The sequence below is a fragment of the Alligator sinensis genome, unplaced genomic scaffold, assembly GCF_000455745.1.
Source record: "Alligator sinensis unplaced genomic scaffold, ASM45574v1 scaffold358_1, whole genome shotgun sequence".
Taxonomy (NCBI): Eukaryota; Metazoa; Chordata; order Crocodylia; family Alligatoridae; genus Alligator; species Alligator sinensis.
Window position 1 is genome coordinate 1,924,743 of NW_005842121.1, and position 16,834 is coordinate 1,941,576.

The 16,834-nt window shown below is 49.4% G+C and overlaps 1 protein-coding gene and 1 long non-coding RNA gene across 7 annotated transcripts in view; one reads left to right on the forward strand and one right to left on the reverse strand.

Annotated features, from left to right (window-relative positions):
* Nucleotides 1–5,418: 5,418 nt before the first annotated feature.
* On the forward strand, nt 5,419–7,448 carry LOC112550477. The gene is made up of 2 exons (XR_003094353.1): nt 5,419–6,152; nt 6,465–7,448. It is a non-coding gene; the product is annotated as an uncharacterized LOC112550477 (long non-coding RNA).
* A 317-nt stretch (nt 7,449–7,765) lies between these two features.
* Nucleotides 7,766–16,834, reverse strand: part of FERMT2 (fermitin family member 2) — an 83,985-nt gene continuing 74,916 nt past the window's right edge. For 4 of the 6 annotated variants that reach the window (XM_025205628.1, XM_025205627.1, XM_025205625.1 and 1 more), the window contains 7 exons: nt 15,176–15,300; nt 13,738–13,844; nt 13,222–13,443; nt 10,384–10,404; nt 9,669–9,793; nt 9,133–9,274; nt 7,766–8,361 (listed from right to left, as the gene is read on the reverse strand). In XM_025205628.1, coding sequence (XP_025061413.1) covers nt 8,188–8,361; nt 9,133–9,274; nt 9,669–9,793; nt 10,384–10,404; nt 13,222–13,443; nt 13,738–13,844; nt 15,176–15,300 — 916 coding nt within the window. In that variant the 3' untranslated portion in view covers nt 7,766–8,187. The remainder of the gene's footprint in view (nt 8,362–9,132; nt 9,275–9,668; nt 9,794–10,383; nt 10,405–13,221; nt 13,444–13,737; nt 13,845–15,175; nt 15,301–16,834) is intronic. The other 2 variants (XM_025205626.1, XM_025205624.1) reach the window with 1 other exon arrangement.

Genomic DNA, 16,834 nt, shown 5'->3' on the forward strand with positions numbered 1-16,834 from the left:
TGCTTTGAAAACACAATCCGGAGATAAACGGTCAGCTAGTCCCAGCGTCCCTTGTAGTCACCTCGCTGGGGCCAGGGCTGGGCGCACGGGTCTGCTGGCAGCACGAGGCATGCACAGCTCCCTGGTGGGGCAGAGCCCGTCTGTCTGTCTGTCTGTCAGCAGCGTAATCGGCCCGGTACCGAACAGCCAGCAGGTAGCAGAGGACGTGCGTACCTGAGCGATGGTGCCAGCTGGTCCGTGTGACTCCCATTTGATTTCTTAATCAGGCGCTTGACTCTGTCCTGGCGCTCGCTCTCCTCTCCTCTCCTCTCCTCTCCGCCAGGCCCCTCCGCGCTGGGAAGCCGCTGCTGGGTCCTGCAGGAGGGTGGCGGGCGTCTTGCGGCAGGGTGAGGCCTCGCCGGGCTTCAGCAATGCCCTGCGAGCCAGGAGGCAGTGCCACTTGTCCGTGGTGAGCCAACCTGAGCTGGCTCGGTGGCTTATCCATGCCTGTTGCTGGCTGTTTTCGAGAACTGGAAGTGAAGGGAGGCAGGGAGAGAGCAAAGGTAAGGTAATGGAGTAGGCAGAGAGGGCTGTGCTCTTCCTCTGAAGCAGTGGCAGCTCTGCGGGTGCTGGGTGCAGGGTGGGGCTGGCTGGGAAATGACACTGGTGGGCGGTGGAAAATGCTGGGGTCTCAGCTGCTTGGGGGCGACACTGACGGCGCTGATACGTCGCATCAGAGCCACGTGGCGCCGGGCGGGCTGCGGGGCCGGGGGGAGCCAGCAATGGCCCAAGGGTCCATTGCACGGCACGGCGCTGGGGGACGGACGGAGCAGCACGGGCTACACTCCCAAGCCTTTTCTCTTCTGTAGCTCGTGCGTGTGCACGTGTGTCTGCGTGTGCACACGTGTGCTTGTGTGTGTGTGTGTAACAGGGAGGGCGGCCTGCTTCAGGGGGCACCTACACAAACCCCATCTACACTGCAAATGGACACCCAGCAAGGCGTTGTGTAGCTCGGAGCTGGGATCGAGGCCCGCTCCTTTCCCAGCCTGCGGTGTGCCGGTCGGGCTGGGATGAATGAGCGAGAGGAAATGAAATGACAGGTTTCCTGCGGAAATCGGTCACCAGAGGCGAGCGGCCACAGCAAGCCCTGAGAGCACGCGCGAGAGGCCGTTGCTCCCTGCCCGCTGTGAGGCCAGCCGAGCTACCCCGCCAGGGCACGGGTCGCGCCTACGTTTGTACAGCAAAGGGTCCAACGGCAGGAGCACGAGATCCCCCCGCTTCCTTCCCCTCTTGACAGGTCGATTGTGAAAACGCAGCAAGCCGGCAGGCCGCACGTGTGCGATGGGCCTAATCCACCCGAATGCTTATGGCCAAACGGCTGCTCGCCTCCGAGCAACAGCCCCGGCTCCCCTGCCACGGCCAGCGAAGCCGCGCGCCCCCGTGCAGCTGCTCCGCTGGGTCATTGTCCTCGCGGCTGCAAACTGGGGCCGCGCTGCCCATTTCCGTCTGTCCGGCGTTACGGGAACTGGGGTCCAGGCATTGCCGGAAAAGGCTCCGGCGCGGCTGCCTGGTCCCCCGGGGCTCCGGCTGCAGAGACCCCAGCGAACAGGGAAGACACTCGAACTGCGCTCGGGCGCGTCGCCCACCGCTGGCAGAAAGGCCGAGGCTGCGGAGGGCTGGCCACTGCCGTTCGGTGGGAGGGGGAGGAGGGCGCTGAACATGAGCGACTCTTTCCTTGCCTTTTGCTATTGATTTTTGCCATCTGGCAGCTGGGGAGGGGAGGGAGGGGACAGGGCTGCCCTGCTAACAGCTGTGACGCTCGCCCAGGGCGCAGGATGCAACCTCCAGCAGGCCCAAAACCGAGCCATTGATTGATGCCTCCTGCTTGACGGCCCTGGCTGTGGCCAGGCAGGTGAAACGCCAGCTGGACTGCGGCTTAGCCCTGCTACAACTCCCTACGGCTGCGCGCTCTCTCCTCACAGCCCTGACTGCACGGCCAGCACTGCAGCGCGCGCATACCCACGTGCCAGCTGGAGCCGCGCTTGCTCCCCCCGGCCCGGGGTCCTATAGTCGCTTGGCGGTCTTGTGAAGGGCGCGGGGTGACGACATGCCTGGTGCATCACTTTAGGTTTGGCTTTAACTTTTTCATTGTAAAATCAGGTTAAGTCATACAAGGGACCGGCAGCAGGGCTGCCTGCGCAGGCGCTGCAGCTACACCTGGGCATATCCATGATAAGGAAGTCAGCGGCCTGAACCGTAGGGCAGGAACTGCCGGCTAGGGGCAAGCTGGCACTAGGCACAGGGCCGGGTTGATGTCCGGCGGGACTGGACAAGGGAGGAGCTGTATTAGCAGCAGCTGTGCACGCATGGCAGCAGTGGGGGGGTCTATTCCCAGCTCTGCCACTGACTTACTGAGCGACCCTGGGCAAGTCATGTCCTTCCACCTGAGTTTGCATGTGGGCATCTCAAGGCAGGGGCTCTCTCCGCATTCAGCCAGCTCCGAGTGCAACAGGGCCCAGTCCCGGCAGGGCCTTGGGCACTACTGCACTACTACCAGTGCTGTCAGGCTCCCTTGGTATTTGTACAACCACAGGGAACTCAAAGCAGTCAGACCCCCTGCACGGGAGACGGCTATGGCGGAGCTGCGCAGTTCGTGATGGATTTAAGCTGACAGCATGGACCCAAGCTGTGGCTGCTACAAGAAATGAGTGAGGACAGATCTTTTAGCAGCAGCCGTGGACGTGTTTTCCTCCACAGGACGAACGATTCCTGTTGAGCTGAGAGCTGCGGGTGCCGGACGTATTTGTAACTGGTGAGCCCTGTGTGCTGCGGGGGACCAAAGCAGGTAAGCGAATGCAAGTGTGTCGCAGCGCAGGCGACACCTTGGTGTTAGGTGGTGGAAGCTGGAGCAGCAGGCGGGTCCTTATGCTACCCATTTTTTTGTAATTTAAATTTCAGGTCTCAGGCTAAATCAGTCAAATCCGTTCCCAATTCCAGCAACTGAGCAGAGCTCAGGCATTGAAATCTATGTGGCACTGCCACCAGCAAGTATCTTTCCTCCCAGACTCTCCAGCCTGGGGCTTCAGGTACTCCCACATCCATGGCGGGCATCCTATGTGCAGGCCCAAGCTCGGAGGTCTTGCAGTTCGGATGCCCCCGCGTGTTGCTTGCCTGTAGCCCACAGGCCAAAGGAGCAAGCTAGGGGAAAATCTCCCATCTCCATAAACTAGGCCCCTTGGGGGGCTATAGTAGACTTGTGGGGGGGCTGTCTGCAGTGCATTGGACAGTCTCCACCCTTCCTACACGGTGCCAAGCAGGGTGATCAGACCTCTACGAGGAGCCACCGTACCTCTCTGTTGAGCTAGAATTGCGCAGGGAAAGCCCTGGCTGGGTGCGAGGCGAGGGCGCGTCGCGCAGGAATTAGGGCAAGCGTCTGGGGAAGTGGGACTGTAACCCCACAAGCACCAGCCAGGGCTCAGGGGCCAGGGCCGGGCACGAATGCAGGTAGTTTTTGAATTCCTTCAGTCTCAAATTTAGCAGACGTTCTGGGAAGAAAAGCATCCGGCCTGGGTCTCGCAGCAGCAGAGGAAGAGCCCAGGTGTCCCAGTGCTCTGGCCGTATCCGCGCTGCAAACTTACAGGGCAGGTGGCAGTGGCTTGGGGGGCAATGACTTAGCTGTAAAGGGCCCAGTCTACTGCCCGGTCCAGTTTCTGCGGCTCAGCTCCAATGCGTGGAAGCCCTGGACTCGGTGCTGACTGAGGGACCTCCGCAAAGTACGGAGAGGAATTACTTCCTCCAAAGACCAACCCAACCTCCAGGCACAGCAGCAGATCATGAGCTAAGATGGGAATCAGAGCAAGGAGGGTACGAGGGTCGTCCTGGACTCCCAGGCCCTCCAGCCAGGCCAGCACGACACACTCACCGCGCCGCTCTGCGAAGGCACCACGGTGCGGGCAGCCCTGCAGCAGTGCCCTGTGCCAGGCAGTTCAGGCAGGGCTGCATGGAGGGGCCCAGCTTGCTCCTGGCCCTACAGCTCTGTTGCGTACACCTGGGGCTAAAGCATGCCGCATTGCCCGGGCCTGCGGGGCCTGTATGGAGCCCCTCCGGGAGGGGGTGATACGGGTTTGAACCCCGCAGCAATCAAAGCCCAGCTCCCCTCCTTCTGGAACATGTGCAGCACCAGGCTGCTGTCGAACAAGGACACCCCCCGCCTCCTTTTGCACAGGGGCCGGTCCATTAGACGTGCTCAGAGAACCGGCCAGACCAGGCCCTCAGGGCAGCCGGCAGGGGATACCCAGCTTCTGGAGTCCAGCTGGCTCCAGCGTGGGCTCGGCCCCAGGCTGCTCTGCCCGAGTCTTGGCACGCAGCGCTGGAAGCAGACCCCACAATGCTGCTGCTGCATCCTCCTGGGAGCCTCTCGCCGACAGAGCTTGGAGCATCGTGCCGGATCGATGCCAGCCCCACTTCTCCCAATAAGCTTGCTTCATAAATAGCAAGAGGAGTCTGCAAATACAGCTCTGGAGACTGCATTAAGCCTTATCAGGACATGTTGTTTTCCCTTCCACTGCCCCACCGCTGCAAAATTGTGCTGGAATCTCATTACACATCAGCTGAGAGGATGAAATGGCATGTTTGCCCCCAAACATTTTAAGCCAGCCTCATAAGTAGATCAATGCTTTCTTCTCTCAAATGGAATTAGCATCGAATGTGGAGCCGTTACAGACTCGTGAAAATGCCTTGCCAAAAAAATAACAGCCCCCCTCCCCCCTTCTCTAGCCCCATGCGAAAGCACGACCTCCTGCTGCAGTGCGGCACCGCGCGAAGGGCTCTGCGTGGCTACGGGAGGGGAGAAGCAAAACGCCTTCCTAAAACGGCTTTTCCTGGGGCTGTCGGCAGAACGTGGCCAATACACCAGCACTCGCCTTGGGCACCAGCGGAGAACAGCCAGGCCCGAAAGGGCCAGGGGCTGCAGGCCTGGCAGCCTAGGCGGGCAGGCAGCAGGGCACCTGCGGATGTAGTGCTCGACCTCTCCTCTCCCGCTTTGGGAAGGGCTGCGCCACGTCCAGGGCGGCACTTTGCACTTGCAAGATGCATGCTCCCCTGGCTCAGGCCTGCCCTACGGCACTATGCACTGCACCGTGAAACGAGTCTCCGTCCCAGAGACCCTTGTGTCCAGGCAAAGGAGGAGGCTAACAGGAGGGTGCAAAAGCTAGTTTGTAATGGGAGCGGTGGGTCCCGCAGTGCGGCTCGGGGAGCGGTGTGGGGGCCGCCGCTTGGCAGCTGAGCCAGACAGGCGTGTGCTCCTAGAGAGAGAGCTGGCGCAGGTGAAGGAGCTGCTGGGAATCACAATCCACAAACTGATGTTGAGGCAAAAGGCTTGCTTCTCGCCCTCCCTAGTTGGGTGCGGGCTGGTCACAGCCCTGCCAACAAAAGGATGACGGCAAACCACTGCTGGCTCTCAGGACCGAGTCAGCACGCTGCGATCTACGAGCCTCCCACGAGGCACTGAGTGACAGCAGGGCATGCCGAGATACTTGCCAACAGGGCCAGGACTGAGAAAGGCTTTGCTACAAGTGCTGCCCGAGCCTCGCTCGCTCCTCCAGGCACCTGTAAGCAGAGGGGAGGGAGCCCTCCGGACGTGCCACGTAGCCAGCAGCTCTCCCTTTGCTCGGGGACGGCAAATGCCGACAGCCGTCGTTATCAGGACTGCTGCGCTATCTAGGAGGCTGATAAGGAGTCCACTGCGTTACTGTACACGCAGCAGTGTCCCCGCTCTGGAGGACTCGCAATCTAACAGAAGACAAGATCCAGCCGATGGGGAGGAAGAGGAAACGACCAGATACCAGCAGTCAGCAAGGCAGGCAGCGGTTCGGACTGCGCCGGAGCAGAGGGGAGCTAAGGGAGGAGTGGAAGGAGAGCGGGCAGCGTGTGGGACAGATGTTGAGTTCCTCTTCCCCGTCCTCTACTTGGTCGTGCTGCGTGGGTAGCTCGCCTGGCACATACCAGAGGGGACTCGACCCAGTCCATGTGCGCCATGCGCTGGCCCCTGACGTCACTCACACAAGTGAAGTGCTTCAATTGAGCCTCTGGTGACGGAGAAGGAAAAGGGCCTGGGGCTTCTCTGCTCCAGTGCAGGATCCTGTTGGGAAAGGCCAGCTTGTCCCTTCTCCGAGGTACTCAGCTAAGGTCTATTGAGAGGTGGATGGGCCTGGGGGTGCGATGGGGGACTGGGGAGTCACTTCTCTGGACCCCTGCGTGTGCCCTGGTGTGCCGTGAAACCCCAAAGGACCGGCCAGAATTTGCAAGTGCCCTTGGCGAGAGCTGCGGGTGTTGGTGGAGTCCAAACCTGGAGTCTGTTCCTCATGCACAGCAAGTGCCCCTGGGCTGAGAGCGGAGCTTCCCTCAAACCTGGGGAAGGCAGGGCCTCTCCTGCCTGATCTGTCCTCCCTCAGACACAGACTTTAATTCTTAGTCCTTTCTTCCAGGAGAGACTGAGCACAGCCACCCTCCAGCTAAAATGCTAATGGAGGGGGCAGGAGGTGCCATTTGCCCCGACTTGGGTGGTGTATCGGGAGAGAGGCAGAAGGCGCAGGAAGCGCCTGGCATTTGCAAGGAGAGTCCAAATGTCTGGCTGAAAATGGATGAGCTGTCAGCAAAGCTGCAGCAGTGCAGTGGAAGGGAGAACCACGGCAGGTCCCAGCAGTCCCCCGAATACCTGCTGGTGAGCTGCGAGCCAGCAACACCCTCCTTGCGCCTATGAGCGTCATGCATGGGGATTTCAGTCGTTCACACATCCGCCTCCAGCGATGATGGGAGGGAAGGGTGTCTGAGAAGACTGAAGCCAAGGAGGCAAGAACAGCTCTGTCTTCTCTGCACTTTCAGATGGGAGCTCACCTTCTCTGGTCAGCAGCAGCCCCCAGTTTGTTGGACACTGGTAGACCCCCCCTTGTCACCTTAAATATCCCTTGCCAGCTGCATCTCCTGATGTGCCAGAGGGTGGTACAGTTCCCACACCCCCTGGCAGCAACACCGTGTGTAACCCCAGGGACCAGGCTGGGCCAGTAAACCCTTTTACTGTGCAGAGCACAAGAACTGGAACCAGAAATGGAATATTAAATAAAAGATTTCCTTTTATTTAAAATACAATGCATTTATACGTAGTCTTTCCACCACAGGCTACCGGGACACAAGACTGGTAATTCCTTGGCATGAGGTGGGTCAGGCTCCCTCGGCGCTGGTGCTGGTGCTGGTGCACAGGCAGGAGCCGCTGACTCCAGGCAGGGTTATTAAAGACACTGCGGCCTGGCTCTAACAAAAGTCGGACTTAACTTAGATAAAAAGGTACTGAACTGCAACTATCCGTTCCTAAACTCCTACCCTTATCTTTTAGAAGCCTAATAGCATTAATGCTGATGCACGAGATCTATGCAGTACTCTAGCTGGCTTGTGAGACTAGTTAAAAAAAAAAACTGTACAATTTTATAAAATTTGTGTTTTTACATTAGTTACACAAAACCTATACTTCATAGACCTTTACTTCATATCATAATGAAAAGGTTTGCATATCATAGGCAGACAGTGACTATGCTGGTGAATACTAAAAGTGTCGTAATACAATACGGTGTAAAAATAAAAAAAAGACAATATAAATGATTATCAAAAGGAAAGTTAACAAAAAAAATCACGCTACAACAGACTAACAGAGGAACATTCTTCAAGGCCACACACAATATCTTCAAAATAGCATCAGGCACCTGCCAATTCATGTAGTGTGAAATTAAACATCAACTTTCTACTCGAAGGTAGAACAACTTCAAAAACATGTCAAATTTACAGAAAAAGCACAAAAGTAAAAACCACATGCATTAAACATGATAAATAGACTTCATATCGTTTAAGGCCTGGACAGCTTTCTAGTAGATGGCTTAGAGCTCTCTTCCGAATTTGGCTAGCTACATCGGTTAAATCTGATCCCGACACGTGCCACAACACAGCTCACATACTGTCTCGTTATAGCAGATTAACAGAAGTGCTCGTTAGTGCACGTATTAACTGCTCTGGGTAATGCAAAAACGTTCATAATTAAAAAAAATAAAAAAGATACATTTCAGGCTTCCTTTATTAAGCAGCATATTTCAAACAACAGCTTTTAAAGTTAAATATTTAATATGGCCATGGGGGTTTCTCTCTGTAAACAGTACATCAAACTCACACCCAACCGCTGGTAAGTTTGTAGAACATCTCTTCATCTAAACTTTCGTTCTGGTCTTTTGCCCGCGTTGACAAGAAAATGTAGCCACCAATGAACTCGTGAACCACCTTGCAATCCACCTCGGTGCAAATGAAGGACACCCGTACGTCATCTGCGAACTCGACAGTGACCTGAAGTGCAAGGCATACAGGTTAGGGAGGACGAGCCGGTCTGGAACAAATCGTGCTGGCTGCAGAACTGGCCTCTCCCTACGCTGTTTTGTTTCTCCCTTAGGGCAGATGCTTCCGGGACTGTCTGAACAAAACCAGGTCTGGAGCTGAAGATGCAACAATTTTTCCAGGCCCAAACACTTTCAATCTCCTTCATTCCTCAGGACTGAATATGGCTCCTTTGCAGCAAAGATTATTTCCCGAGACACTGACTGGATAGAAATCGGGAGGAGGGCAAGTTTTTCTGCCAAATTACGACCATTTCCAACCAATGTATGCTGGCTCTGTATCTAAGTCTCCCATTGGAAGTAGTGATAGCCTGAAAAAGATTTCCTCCCAGGGCTGGGTTCAACTCTGGTCGAAGTCAGAAGCAGCTACTATAACTAATGCAGAAGCAGGCATTTTACAGTGGAGGTGAATAAGGCCCTTACTACAACTATTTATGGGACTCTTCCCCTCCCCTGCAAAACACAAACTGATTAGCAAGAGATACAGCCAGGCAAATGATACCATCAACACGACCCTCTAGCCCAGGGATGCAGGAGACTATAGTAAAGCCCGACATGGATGCCTTATACTGTTTAGCTTAAGAAATGAAGCAGCATGTTTCCATGAAACAGCCCAGCCAAAGGTACGCTTCTCTCCTAAAGTGACACACCGCCGTTCTAATTCAAGCCAAGCCTTGCAAGGTATGTTTGGGCCAAGGACACGTGGGGAACAACATCCTCTTACCATTTTGATCTCCCAGTTTACGTTCCACTGTTTCATGTTGCTGAATCGCCATGTTTTAATTGCATCTCCTGTGCTTGCATCCATTCTTATCAGTCTGTTATAGGCAATCCCAATCAGCTCTTCTTTCTTGCCCCCTTGGAATCTACCACGCGTGGATTTAGAAAGAGAATTTTTAAACATGTGCAAAAATGCTTTAAAGTCACTCGCTGACCTGACTGCTAAAACACACGCTGGAACCAATGCAATATTCACTTTCTTTCCGGCACTGACATGACTTACTGCTCAAAAGCTACAGCCAAGTTCAGTTAATGCGGGAACAGCTTCAAATCCTTCCACTGACATGAGCAATTTCAGATTTTACATGTGAACGTTCAGGGTGCGGACTCAGTTGTGCATGCGCAAACATTTACAGAAACCGGTCCAACACAACGACATCATTCCCGACTACAAATGCCTCATGGTAGCTAAAAATACAGGAAAGAGCTCGAGTTGTTTACGCATGACACTTTATCTTACCATATATAGGAACCACTGACCTTGCAATGAAGTGTGTGATGCCAAATTCTGGTAGAGATTGCCAAGCTTGGATAAATCTCATCTTTGCTTCGATTAGACTCATCTGAGCTACGTTCTGATGGGCCTCCAGAATCCTGGCTGTGATCTGAATGCAATCAGACACACTGCCTTTAGGCAACGGTGCTACATTTGCGATATTGCAAACAAGCAAAAAAAAAGTGTGCATCAAGATACTAGATCCACTGGCAACAGCATGAATAGGGGAGAGTTCAGAGCATCTTTGGGAGGTTTAACAAGTCACTGATGCTGTTACACAGCTGTTCTACTGTTTCTGAACTGCAAGTCATGCCCCTTATATTACTGGACATCAAATGGAGTATTAGAAACACCAGCTGCCATTTTTATCATGGTTAATAAAGGATAAAATGGAGCTGATTTTACCCTTGTACCTCTGGACTTTTTCCTTTTAAATACCAGCCACAGCTGCCATGTCCAACTATTTGGACACACATTCAACATTAGCATGCAGGATGGGAACGGATTCCAGTTTTTAGCATAAAAAAGATTCTACTTAACCCTTTTGCAGCATAGTTTTCTGGGGATCAGCATGAAAAAATTAAGGGTTTCTATGTTCCTCAATGCGTTTTGTTCTAGTAGTCCTCACAGGGCAGTAAAGTCTTAAACTATTTTTATTTAAATCAAACTTATCTTAATTTTAGGTTTGCTGTCACTTACCAAGTCTCTTATATAGCCTGGCTGAAGATGACAATGCGAAGAAAAGAAAAAGGAGGCAGAAAGAAAAAAAAGCAATCAGAAATATGGCAACAAAGCAAAGAAAAAGTGTAAATTCTCTGCAAACCAAAGTTCAAGCAATAACATGCACATTTCCTGAGGAAGAAAAAAAGCAGCAAAAAGTGAATGCAAGCATGAAAAAGGGAACAAAGAAGCACAGAGCAACCCCTTGCTCTAGATCCATCAAAATGGGGTGGTCTCAGACATTTATTTAGTCTTTACAAATGTTTCAGAATTTCAAAGGTGGCCAAACCAGAGAGCCAGAGTGAAAATTTCCATTTTCACCGTTCATTTTAAGGTCTTTGAGCAGCACTCAAGTGTACTCAGTTTAATAAAGAGTGCAAAGCTGTTTTGCTGTTAAAAAAAGCAAGAGTAGCTTCTGTTACACTTAAGTATTTTCTTTTCATATCCGCATGCTACCTTTTCTCCTGGAATGTAATGAAAAGCACGCAGTGCCGTCCATGATGCTAACATCAAACAAGCAAAGCAGAAATAAAGAAAACAGCAATTTTAATGCAACCTGTTCATGGAAGAAACCCCTGCTCTAGGGACTGCAACTGTAATGGAGATCTTCTGTTTAAGCTAGATTGAATTTCTCTTACAAGTAAAACAGCAGAAACTCTCTGCTCCGAGCAGAGTCGATGCCACAAGAACAATTCATGTGTTGCTCTGGGAGCCCCAGGACTCCGAGCAGGTTGGCTTTGTTTACTGACTTCCCGTTTCCCAAACCTGTCCTAACATAATGTCAGGTTAGAGTAACATGAACAGGCTGGAGGTTGGTTTTTAAATCAAATGTCTGTATTTCTGTATCAACCGCTCCTCCGTCCATGGAACTGATACAGTAATTAAGGCAGTCTGCAGGATGTGCACGTCCATATTGACCTATCTAGCGCTGGTCTAATACCGAGGTTGAAGGCATTAGTGAAAACCTGAAATATCATTTTAATGATGTTGTAAATGTATATTCCAGATAAATTTGCACTTAGTAAGAATTTCTCCCCTGGCAATTACACCAGATCAATATAATCCAGCAGTCTGGGGCTCCTCTCTCGCCAGTCTAGGTTTCACGGATTCCCTTGGGGCCGCACTTCCTCCATGCCCATCTCCTACATCCCATCATCGGGTAGGATCAACTCTCTCAGTGCAACCTTACGTAACCTCCAGCAAGGAGGAAGAAACCAAACAACATAAAAAGGAGAAAAACTGCTGAGGTTCCTTACTACCTTGGTGAACAGGTTATTTTTCACCACAGCTAATTTTCAAAGGGGATCAATAGTTTCCATCATAAATTGTGGACTAATTGCGACTTTTCTACAATTTTTAAATGTCCCTACTCATCTCCAATGTTGCACCTATTCGTTCTTAAATCAACGCAAATGCATACTAAGAAAATATTTTTTCAGGTATGTTCTTTTTGCAATGTTTATGTCTACAACGCTTTATATACGAGAACTCATGATATGAGCCAACTTCCCCCATCTGTGTGGATATACAAAGGCTTATCCAGGAGAATCGCAGGATTCCCTTTCCACAGCTCTTATGTGCCAATAGAAGCTGCAGTTCCCCACTTTTCTGAATGGCAACTTCCTTCCTGATCCGCAGAGTTCATATTCAGGTGCACTGACTATTTGAGTGGCATACCTCAGTTAAACTCACTCAGAAGCCAGCAATCAATCTTTATTTCTTTTTTTGGTACCAAAATACCACGTTTCCTTGTAAAACCCGCATACTGCATTTTCTCACATAGTGCACACCCTTTTCTCAAAAATCAGTTGCTCCAATTTGGGGTGCAAGTCTTAAGTGGGGAAGATTACCAGTACTTTTCTGCCCACAACAGAAGCACCCAACTTTGATTCCTGCTTCAAAACCAACTGCCCAGCAGCAGTGGTGGCATCTCGGCAGGCAGCGCAGGGAGTCAACGGATTTAATGGTTCATTGTTCTTTAGTCCACAGGTGTTAGCTAACAATAGTCTCTCTTTTTTAAGCGTCTCGGCGTTCCGCTAATCAAGCTAACCTTTCTTTAGGCAATCTTGCTTCCTGGTAGCTACTCCTGGTCTGTCTCTTCTCCTCCTTGGTCTCTTTCACATTCTTGCAGACCTTTTAGTGGTGTCATTGCTCTATAAAGCCATAATTCTGGGAAAAAAAATCCCCCCCCCCGCTCTATTCTCAAAAACAAGGTGTGGATTTTATTCTGGGGCATGTTGTATGCAAGAAAATACAGTGTGTGTTTATTTCCATCGTAAACAGTCTGACTCTGCCATGCAATGAATAGCTACAAGCATTCAAAGAGTAAAAATCCCCATTTTTTAAAACGAATGATTGTTTTCAGAGGTACATATTTCTTCCTTTTTTAATTATTGGAACCGCGCAGGCATTGTCACTTTACACCACGATGCAGTGAAAAGGAGTTAAAAATGTGTTTAAACCACCGACCCCCACTGATCAAACTCTTGGTAGATTGCTACTGCTCGTCATCTCAGAGAAAAAACTCAGTACCTTTTATTAGATAATGTGGCCTGAAGAGTTAAGATCACTGATGTGATAAGCTTTTGTCTCTTAATTTCAATCACAACCAGAAATTAGATTTTCAACACAGGATTTTTAGAAACACGGTGGGTAACTGCTGTTAAAATGCAGCACCATCTGCTACAGTTAGGGTGAATTGCCAGCCATGTAGGTGTCCCTGAGAATTTTGCCATACCACTAATTGTTTTTTTTAAGAGACCTGGGGGCCGGGATTGTCAAAAGCAAGATTTCCACAAAACAATTAAAATCAAGTACCTGTTTGTTCTTGTACTTTTTAAGGTAGCGAGGGGACACCAGGCATTCGGGATTAATGTCCGTTGTGATCTGCTCTGGCATTAGCTGTGGGTCTGGGTTCAAATGCTGCATCTTCAAAAATGACAGGATATTCTGAACTTCCAGGTTATAGGAGCTGTCTGCCATGGTCTTGCCCTTGGACGCTAGCCTGCAGGCTGCCATCCAGTGCGCATACTGCTTTTCCTGGAATTCAAGGGAAGGTCCATGTCATCAGCATCATCTTGCCCACGTGGACAGAGGCTCATTGCATTTTTCAGTGAAAGAATCAGAACAGGCGGAATACAAAAATGTGTACGTTGCTTAGGACAAGGGAATTAAGGAAAACATGCATCATTTCAAGGACTGCCACCGAGCATTTCCATTTGTACATTTTGTTTCTTTGGTTTGCTTTTTTTAATAAAAGGAAAACTGAGTGTAGAGGATGAGTGGAAGCAAGCAGAAGGCAAGATACATAGGCAGTCCCAGCAAAACGCTTACGTTATCACAGCGAAGCCAGATTTCATTCATACCCTCCGCAACTGGAATGAGAAGTTTGATATTAAACTTCTGACCAGAGATGTTTACATCAGGGGTAACCTCACAGCCTGTAATAAAAACCAGAGATTAAAGTGTGCACAAATACACACAGGCTTCAAAAAATAGATTTCTAATCTAAGGGTATTGAATGATATTTCAGTTATATGATGGTTTTAAGACACCACAGAAGTAAAATATATGCTACATTTTGTTTCCAAAGCTGAGGCAGAATATTAGACAATGACCACAAAACACAGTATGGAGAACAGATTGATGGCTTTGGCTGAAAGGCATAGCTATTTGCCAGCTTGGAATGGATGTGACGCAACAGAAAATAGTGTGAGACTACACTGTTGGACTTTGCCAACTGCCTGAATTAGACCCTAGACTCTAACATGTTGGGTTCAGCAGTGAATCATTTCCAAACCAATGGAAGAAAAAAGAGGAAGAAAAAACTACCTTGGGTGTTGGGTTGTGTGTCAGTAATCTAAACCAGTCATCCTATGACATTATTTTGACGGGGCATGGTACTTCTGTCTTTAGGGATAAGGTGCTACTTTCCCTAAATTCCAGTCTCTTTAACATTTAATTTTTTTATATTCAGCGTTAGAGTTACGAGGACTCCAATTTCTTGAAACATCCAAGATCATGTGGGCATAGCTTCAAGTCAAGTCTCCAGAATTCTTTTAAAATGCCGTCAGAAGCAGCTATGGCAAAAGCTCCCAAAAAGGTATTCTAGGCTATTCCAGGCTGCACATCTCTGTAACTGTAGTGTGAGATCATTTGGCAGCCTGTCGGCTATTGCCTCCATGGTAAAAAATGAAGTATGTCCACAGTTTCTGCTGCCTCGTAACTCTCCAAGTAGGAATATGTTACTTCTGGCTATAAGGGACAGTAGCATTAGGATTTTTTAACGTAACGTGAAAGCTTTATAGACTGCATCCGATTAAGATTTGGAAGCCCACAGAGAGAATAGAAGGTTGCGTTTGGAGAAAGCACTGATACACAAACCCACAAACCCTATTCGCTGGTCCTAACTTGTTTTTAAAGGCTGACTATATACTTCATTTTTAAATAGCTTTCATAACAAAAGGTAAAATTACAAAGTGTATATACCATATACTTCTTAACCTATTTTTGCTTTACAGTAAAGTCAGACCTATGGTTCAGATAATTACAGACGTTAACAATGAGCTTTGAATAGTTGCACTGTAGAAAACTAGGCTAAGTTTTCCAATGTACATCTGATCCACACAGTTCACTTCTTCAGCGAGATTTCTCTCTCTCTCTGTGCCCCATGTTTTTCTTCTATAAAATTCAACACTACTGATTTCTAAAGAATAAAAAACAACAGTAGCAGACTTGTTTTGGATAAAGTTATCAAAAGAGGTTTCCTTACCTCTTAAGTTCATTTGGTGAGCTGGGGTCCCATTGGATTCTTCTTTGCTTTTATAGCAGGAAATAGAGGTATCTTTGAAGGTGCACCAATACGGTTTATAACCTTTTAGCGTCAGCTTCTTAGGCCTGCCAGACAGGTTGATGGATATACTGCATTAGATCTATAGCTCGTTTGAGCAATAGGTTTAGAAAACAAGAGATACTGGGTAACTTCGGTTCTTAAACGAACCGTCTGTTCTTTGAACATATTCCATACGGACAAACTTGATTTAGGAAACCAGGACTTTCCCCACGCAAGTGTTACCGCAGCAAGGTTTAAAAAACCCTTTACACTGCAGGAATACTAGATCAGTAACAAAGAACTGAATGTTATTTCAATATTTTATATTTTCTTTATCCCACCATGGCGAGACTTGTTAAACTAAATTAAACCTGAAGAAACCATGAACTTAGGATCTCTAATTCAAGCACTTTCATGGGCACACGTATCCAGATAGGTCCCATTAATATTTCCAGGCTCTCAAGAGACATACTAATAAAGACACCTCCATGAATCATGGAAAAATGTTGTTTTCTACAATAAAAAAGAAAGGTCTCCAGTTTCAAAAAAATACCCAGTCTTCAGCCAGGGGAGAAGTGCAAGCGCATTTTTCCATAATCTGTCGACATGCCTGGATCCACATTTCCCTTTGTGACCCTCGTTACATTCCTGTAAAGTGCTGGGGGCAGGGCAGGGTAGGGCAGAACGGTTTGGCTACTAAGCTTAGTCATCTTGCTGGGAGGTTCAAGGTAAATGTCTTGAGCCCCAGTGATGCCAATGGCTCTTTTATGATTTTCTTTAACTTTTGCACAGCAAAATGGGTCAGAAGAATGTAAGAGTCATGTTCCATCCAAGACCGAGATGTTAAAATGTGTTTCTTGTCATAAAATACCGTTTGGCCCCCTGTTTCAAAAACAAGTCCTAATATATACTCTTGCCTCTGTGAGGTGAAGAGACCTCTCTGCATTTAAGATATTCTATGTAGAAAGCCAGATGACAAAAAGAATACACTCTGGTTTCAATCTACGTCTGCTGCCTTTGAAGTTGCAGCAGTTTTTGCTGAGACCATTGCCAAAAACTCAGAGAAACTTGGCTTTCTGTTTAGTTTGAGGGCTAAAGAAACACAATTTAGCCCCATTGTCTCAAGCTGTAGCAAGAGATTTGATCAAAATGCGGCCACTTAAAATGAAGCAGACGTGGCAGTTTCAAGATGAGAAGATGCTAATTAGAGCCAGAACTAGAAATTTGGGGATCCAGGAGTTACCTCTGTGGGTTTGTTTAAAACTGAAATACTGTATTTACTCAAATCTAAGATGACCCCTAATTTAAGACAACTCCCTCCAATCATTAGATTTTATACATGGCAAATTTATAAATTTGTTATAATATTCCAAGTACAGAACCTAAGTATTGGGAGGTTGTCTTGAATCTGCACCCCTCCTCCCCAACGGCTACAGCAGGAAAAGCAGTAGCGGGGGGAGGGGTGGGGGAAGTCAGGTGCACCCCTTATCCTCTGCCCCCCCCAATTATTTCCCCCTGCAGCCTTCCTGTCCCCCACCCTCAGCACCTGCAACTACCCCCCCCCCCCCCCCCCCCCCCCCCCCCGCCCCCCCCCCCCCC